Source organism: Babylonia areolata, chromosome 10 (genome assembly GCF_041734735.1).
Source record: "Babylonia areolata isolate BAREFJ2019XMU chromosome 10, ASM4173473v1, whole genome shotgun sequence".
NCBI classification, from domain to species: Eukaryota; Metazoa; Mollusca; class Gastropoda; order Neogastropoda; family Buccinidae; genus Babylonia; species Babylonia areolata.
The window spans coordinates 7,818,513-7,826,012 of record NC_134885.1 but is presented as its reverse complement, the minus strand read 5'-3'; the positions used below and the strand labels follow the sequence as shown (position 1 = coordinate 7,826,012).

Below are 7,500 nucleotides of genomic sequence, written 5' to 3'. Positions count from 1 at the left end.
ACTTGATGAAGTCAACTATAAGCGTACAAAAAAAAAAAAATAAAAATAAAAATAAAATAAAATATAAAATAAAATAAAATAAAATTAATTAATTAATTAATAATAATACGCCACTGCAATGGAGCACCAACATTTATTATTCATTTCTTCTTTTTTCATGCCTGCAAGTATACTTCTTTTTCCTATAAAAGTGCTTGGGACAACCCTTTTGCTGTCATGCTGTCATGGGTTCTTTTACGTGCGCTAAGTGCATGCTGCATGCGGGGACCTGAGTTTGTCGTCTCATCCAAACGACTAGCGTCCAGACCATCATCACTCAAGGCCGAGCTAGTGGAGGGTGTGGGGGTGTGTGCAGGATGGGAGGAGGAGTGGGGGGGGGTTGGGGGGTGTGTGTGTGTGTGTGAAATACTGGTGGCTGTGGTTGATTCGAACCAGTGCGCTCAGATTCTCTCGCTTCCTAAGCGGACGCGTTACCACTGAGTCAGCACTCTATTCCACACGCACACGCACACGCGCACACGCACACGCACACACACACACACACACACACACACACACACACACACACACACACACACACACACACACACACACACACACACACACAAAATATCGATGGTGTGTACGCTGTTGGCGATGTGTGTATGTTGTTCCAGCTAGTCTGTAGACGATGTTTGCTGTGTGTGTGTATTGGTCAGATGCAAAGTCCATGGTCTATAGAGACAGCGTATCGTTGGGACCGACTTTCCGTAATGATGATGGTGATGATGATGATGATGATGATGATGGCGTTGATTCTCAAGGCGTGCTGTGCGCTCTGTGTGACTGTGTGCAGATAAACGATTGGCACTTGTCAGAGTCGCACGCGCTCTAACAGACGACCACTTCCTTCGCTTCGGAAGGAACCACCACCACCACCCCAACGTTCGCCTCGAAAAAGACGACGCCCAAGACCTCGACTCAAACCTGGGGAATGCGCTGCTCTTAGCTATAGCCCGGGCCCGCGCTAAAGCCGACGACTTACCCCTTCATTTCCGCGCAAGGAGATCCGTGCCACAACCTCCCGCAGCAGCAGCGCCACCGGAAACGGAAACGGACACGGACACCGCCGCCACCGCCACCGCCGACGCCGTGAATTCGGACAAGGAAGGAGTTGCCGCAAAACCAGTCGCCGACTCTGCTGCTGCTGCTGTGGTTTCAAGCGCTAAGGAAGGCAAACCCTTCATACAGGAAGATGAAGTCATGACCAAGGACAAAAAGTTCATGAGATTCGGGAAACGCCACCCACCATCCCGCGTCCGACGAAACCCGGAGGAGGGGGACCAAGAAGACGGACCGGCGAAAAGGTTCATGCGTTTCGGGAAAAGGTTCATGCGCTTCGGGAAACGGTTCATGCGATTCGGACGGAGCGGACCGCAGGATGAAGACATGCAACAGGACAAAAGGTTCATGCGATTCGGGAAGAGGTTCATGCGGTTCGGTCGCGTTCCCAGCGAGAAAAGGTTCATGAGATTCGGGCGGGGAGGAGAAGAGGAGGAGGAGGAGAAGGATGCGGATAATTATGATCACGCAGTTTCTGGAATTTCAGGCGATCTATTCGTGCCTGCTAGCTATAACCCTTTAGAGGCTGGAAAAAGGTTCATGCGTTTTGGACGAGCCCCGGCCTTAGACAAAGAGAAAAGGTTCATGCGATTCGGACGCGATCCGGCCATGGAAAACGAGAAAAGATTCATGCGATTCGGACGAGACCCCTTAAACAACGAGAAAAGGTTCATGCGATTCGGAAAAAGGTTCATGCGCTTCGGTCGCGGCAGCGGCGAGGAACAGACATCGGAGGGCAAAAGGTTCATGCGTTTCGGGCGCGGGGGCGCGGAGGGGGTTGGAGAGGGGGAAGGGGCCCTGACAGGGTATGAGGGGCCCTTGCGGTTGGCTTTGCCGGAAGAGTTAGAGGAAGACATCAAGTCAAACGCCAAAAGGTTTATGAGATTCGGAAGAAGAGAATCGGCAACGCCAGAGGGCAACGACAGTGAAATATCATCTTGAATTTTCTTTTTTTTTTCTTTAATGGAAACAGAAGCAGACATTCTACTACGTGAATGAACATTCTTCTCGGAGGGTAAAAATGGGATTGGTTGGGGTGTGGGGGTGGGGGTGGGGGTGGGGGAGGGGGAGGACTGTCAACAAATGGAATAAAGAAAAGAAAGAAAAAAAAAGTACGGTTCATTTGACGCAGGAAATAACTGAATATGCCAAGTGCTGACTTCCACTTTGAGTGGATGAAAATGACATTGAATGAAAAAAAAAAAGTCCTTGTCAGTTCGCGAAGAGTCCACTACGAAAGCACAGGCCCTTTGAATGAAAAGGAAAAAAAAAAAGAAAAAGAAAAAAGAAAAGAAAAAACCTTGTTGCTACCTTTGTAGACATCGATTCTTTGGTCGTTGGGGAGAAACCACTTGCCATTAAGAACGACTTTATTATCTCTTGTTGTCCATTTATGATCTCTTCTTCTTTTTCTTCTTTTTTTTTTTTTGGTGGGGGGAGGGGGAGTTGTGTGGAGGGTGGGGTGGAGGGGAACCTGGTTGATTTGTTGCCATGGAATTTTTGTGTGTGTGTCCATGGTATTTGTGTTTGTATTTAAGGTGGGGTCTATGATTTTGTTTTTTTTTTTGCTTTTCTTTGCGCCTTTTCATTGAATGATCTCTTGTTAATGATTTCGATCAGTCTCCCTCATCATCTTCATCCACTGCCTGTTGGCTCTTGTTGGATCGAAATTGTTGGTAATACTGAGGGCAAGGTGTTTATTTGTGTGTTTATTTGTTGACTTATTCATTTATCTATCCATTTATTTAGTTATTTAGTAATCTATTTATCTATTCATTTATCTATATACATATTCCTTCATCTAACTATCCGTTTATTTACTTGATTATTTAGCTGTCTCTCTGTTGATCTCTCTATCGATCTATCTGGTTATGTAACTACCATTCTATGTACGAATCCAGAATTATATCTCGAAATATGTATAATAATTTATCTATCGATCTGTTCATGAGACACCTTTTTCCCCCAATTAATCTTCTGATAATCAAACAGAACTATCTCATAATTATCTGACCCTGTACTTTTTGTTGTTGTTGTTGTTGTTGTTTATTCTTTGTTTTTTTCTGATTTTTTTTTATTATTCGTTTACTATTAACTATTCATGTTCCATTTTCTCTTATGTATAAAATCTTGTTCCATTGTATAGACAGTTAACATTGGGGCGTATTTTTTTCTCCGCGTGCTTTGAATATACGAAGAATAATGATCTCATTCACCAACTTTTGTCTACTGGTGTTATTTTTTTATTTTTTTATTTTATTTATTTATTTGTTTGTTTGTTTGTTTTGTTTTGTTTCGTTTTCTTTTTCAAAGATGATATCGAAATTACTTTGAACATGCTGTAACTTAAGAATACGGAGCCGGATGTATCAGAAGTGGTGACGTTGATTCGTTGTTTCTGCTCCCCCCCCCACCCCCCCTCTCTCTCTCCCTCTCCCCCCTCTCTGTCTCTCTCTCCCTCCCTTTCTCTTTCCATTCCATCTCACCCTCCCCCCTTCTTTCTCTCTCTCGCTCTTTCGATCACTGACTCGGCTATTCAACAACAGAAATTAAGATGATGATTTCCAACTCCGTTGTTTTTTCGAGGACAAAAACGAAATGGTGGGGTTACTCGGATGGAAATTTTGTCCACCTGTTAAATTGTATGTGACAATGAATTTTCGCCCATTGAACAGGGTCTCTGTCTCTGTCTGTCTGTCTTTCTCTCTCGCCCCCCCCCCCTCTCTCTCCACTTCCCTCTCTCCACTCCCTCTCTCATCTCCCCCCGCCTCTCTCTCTCTCTCTCTCTCTCCCTCTCCCCCCTCTCTCTCTCTCTCCCCTCTCTCCACTCTCATCTCTCTCTCTCTCTCTCTCTCCCTCTCCCCCCTCTCTCCACTCTCTTCTCTCCTTCTCTCTCTCTCTCCCCTCTCTCCCCCTCTCCCCTCTCTCTCTCTCCCTCTCCCCTCTCTCCTCTCTTCTCTCCTCTCTCTCTCTCCCTCTCCCCCTCTCTCCTCTCTCTCTCTCCTCTCTCTCCTCTCTCATCTCTTCTCTCCCTCTCTCTCTCTCTCCCTCTCCCCCTCTCCCTCTCTCTCTCCCCTCTCCCCTCTCTCCTCTCTTCTCTCCTCTCTCCACTCCCTCTCCCCCTCTCCCTCTCTCTCCCCCCTCTCTCCACTCCCATCTCTTCTCTCCACTCCCCCCTCTCTCTCCTCTCTCCTCTCCCATCTCTTCTCTCTCTCTCTCTCCCTCTCCCCCCTCTCTCCACTCCCATCTCTTCTCTCCTCTCCCTGTCTGTCTTTCTCTCTCACCACTCTCATCCCTTCTCTCCTTCTCTCTCTCTCTCCCTCTCCCCCCCTCTCTCCACTCCCGTCTCTCTGCTCTTCTCTCTCTATCTCCCTCTTCCTCCCCCCTCTCTCTCTCTCACTGTTTGTTATTTTTCATGAACGAATATACCAATAGTATATACCCAACTGACTTTCTTGTTCTTTTCTTCTTCTTCTTCTTCTTCTTCTTCTTCTTTCTTATCGTACTTTTCATCTATTGCAACGAAAGCAACCTTACCCGCTCCTTTGCCATCTAACTCTAAACATCTCCTCCTCTCTTTTGTTGCAAGATTATGATCTCAGTGCATGTAATTGTTAGATTTTTAAAAAAATTAAAATTGTGGGGAAAAAGAAACTTCCAGTTTGCTATCGCAACAAGTTAAAGACGGTATACGTGAAAAGACACTACATATTTCATGGTATCAAACCTTCCAAGTACCTGATTCAATGCTGAAAAAAAAAAAGAAAGAAAGAAACTTCTGTTATTGCGAGGTAATTGTTATGTAATTGTGCATGCAATTGTTAGATTTCTTATACATTAAAACTGTGGGAAAAGAAACTATCGCAACAAGTTACAGACGGTGTATGCGAAAAGACAATATATACTTCATGACATGATAGCTTTCAAAATATCTGCTTCTGTGTAGAAAAAAAGAAGAGAAAGAAAGAAAGAAAGAAAGAAATTTCTTTTATTGGCAGATTAATTGATCTCAATACATATGATTAGCAAAATATCTCGAGATTTCCACCATAATTGTGGGAAAAGAAACTTTCTAGTTTGCTATCGCAACAAGTTATAAACGATACGTATGCAAGGATACTGAATACCTCATGACATTAGACCTTCCATGCACCTGCTTCAATGTTGAAAAAAAAGTAAGAAAGAAACTTCTGTCATCGGAAGGTTATTTGATCTCAATGCATATGATTATCAAAATGTCTCAAGATTTCCATCATAATTGTGGGAAAAGAAGCTTTCCAGTTTGCTAAGAAAAAAAGGTACAGACGGTTTTTGTAAAAAGACACTGAACACCTCATGGCAGTAGACCTTCCAAGTACCTGCTTCAATGTTGAAAAAAAAAGAGAAGAAAATAAAACTAAAACAGAAACTTCTGTTATTGGAAGGTTGTGTGATCTCAGTGTATGTAATTGTCAAAATATCTCGAGATTTCCATCGAAATTGTGGGAAAAGAAGAAACTTTCTGTTTGCTATTGCAACAAGTTATAAACTGTGTGTGTGAAAGGACATTAAATGCTTCATGGAACATGAGACCTTCTAAATACCTGCTTCAATCTTGAACATAAAAAGAAACTTCTGTTATTGGAAGGTAATGTGATCTCAGTGCATGCAATGGATTTATTTCTGAAATATCTCGAGATTTCCATCAGAATTGTAGGGGAAGAAACTTTCTAGTTTGCGATCTCAACACGTTACATACGGTATATGTGAAATGACACTAAATAGTAAATGAAATGAGACCTTCCAAAAAGCTGCTTCAATGTTGAAAAAAAGAAAGAAACTTCTGTTGTTGGAAGGTTATGATCCCAATGCATGTAATTATTGAAATATCTCGAGATTTCCATCGAAACTTCCCTTTTGCTTTCAGCAAGAAGTTACAAACGGTGTGTGTGAATGAAGACTAAATGCTTCATGACATGACACCTTCCAAACACCTGCTTGAAATATATATATATATATATATATATATATATATATATATATGTGTGTGTGTGTGTGTGTGTGTGTGTGTGTGTGTGTGTGTGTGTGTGTGTGTGTGTAAAAAGAAACTTCTGTTATTGGAAGGTATGATCTCAACGCATATAATTATTAACATATCTCGAGATTTTCATCAAAATTGTGGCGAAAGAAACATTTTCAGTTTGCTATCGCAACAATTTATAGACGGTATATGTGAAAGGGCACTAAATGACATGTTACCTTCCAAGTACCTGTTCTAATGTTGAGAAAAAACAACAACAAAAAACAGAAATCGATTGTTATTGTAAGGTTATGATCTCAGTGCATGTAATAATTGAAATAACTCGAGATTTCCATCGAAGTTATGGGCAAAGAAACTTCCAGTGTGCTATCAGAACACTTTACAGACGGTATGTGTGAAATGACGCTAAATGCTTCATGACATGATAGCTTCCAAAATACCTGCTTCAATGTTGAAGATTAAAAAAAAAAAAATTCTGTTATTGCAAGCTTATGTGATCTCATTGCATGTAATTATTGAAATATTTGGAGATTTTCATCGAAATTATGGGCAAAGAAACTTCCAGTTTGCTATCAGAACACTTTTCAGACGGTATGTGTGAAGTGTCGATAACTGTTTCATGACATGAGACCTTCCCAAATACCTACTTCAATGTTGAAGTAAAAGAAACTTCTGTTATTGCAAGCTTATGTGATCTCATTGCATGTAATTATTGAAATATTTGGAGATTTTCATCGAAATTATGGGTAACGAAACTGCCAGTGTGCTGTCAGAACACTTTACAGACGGTATATATGAAATGACGCTAAATGCTTCATGACATGATAGCTTCCAATTTACCTGCTTCAATGTTGAAGATAAAAAACAAACAAAAAAACTTCTGTTATTGCAAGCTTATGTGATCTTATTGCATGTAATTATTGAAATATTTGGAGATTTTCATCGAAATTATGGGTACAGAAACTTCCAGTTTGCTATCAGAACACTTTACAGACGGTATGTGTGAAATGACACTAAATGCTTCATATCATGATAGCTTCCAATTTACCTGCTTCAATGTTGAAGATAAAAGAAACTTCTGTTATTGCAAGCTAATGTGATCTCATTACATGTAATTATTGAAATATTTTGGAGATTTTCATCGAAAATATAGGTGAAGAAACTTCCAGTTTGCTATCGCAACAAGTTTTAAACAGTGCATGTGAAAGGACACTGAATGCTTAATAACATGATACCTTACTATACCTCCTTCATTGATGAGAAGAAAAAAAAAGGAAGAAACTTCTGTTATTGCAACGTAATGATCTCAATGCATGTGATATTTGATTCATGATTTTTTTCATCTAAATTATGCACTTACGTAAAAAGAAACTTCCAGT

At 41.3% G+C, this 7,500-nt stretch overlaps 1 protein-coding gene across 2 annotated transcripts in view; it reads left to right on the top strand.

The window, feature by feature from the left end:
- The window catches only part of LOC143286428 (uncharacterized), a 79,501-nt gene that overhangs the window by 64,799 nt on the left and 7,202 nt on the right, over window positions 1–7,500 (top strand). The window contains exon 3 of one of the 2 annotated variants that reach the window (XM_076593988.1): window positions 836–2,111. The exons of the other annotated variant lie outside the window; for it this stretch is intronic. Coding sequence (XP_076450103.1) covers window positions 836–2,043 — 1,208 coding nt within the window. The 3' untranslated portion in view covers window positions 2,044–2,111. Of the gene's footprint in view, window positions 1–835; window positions 2,112–7,500 lie in introns of those variants that run through there. 2 annotated transcript variants of the gene reach the window in all.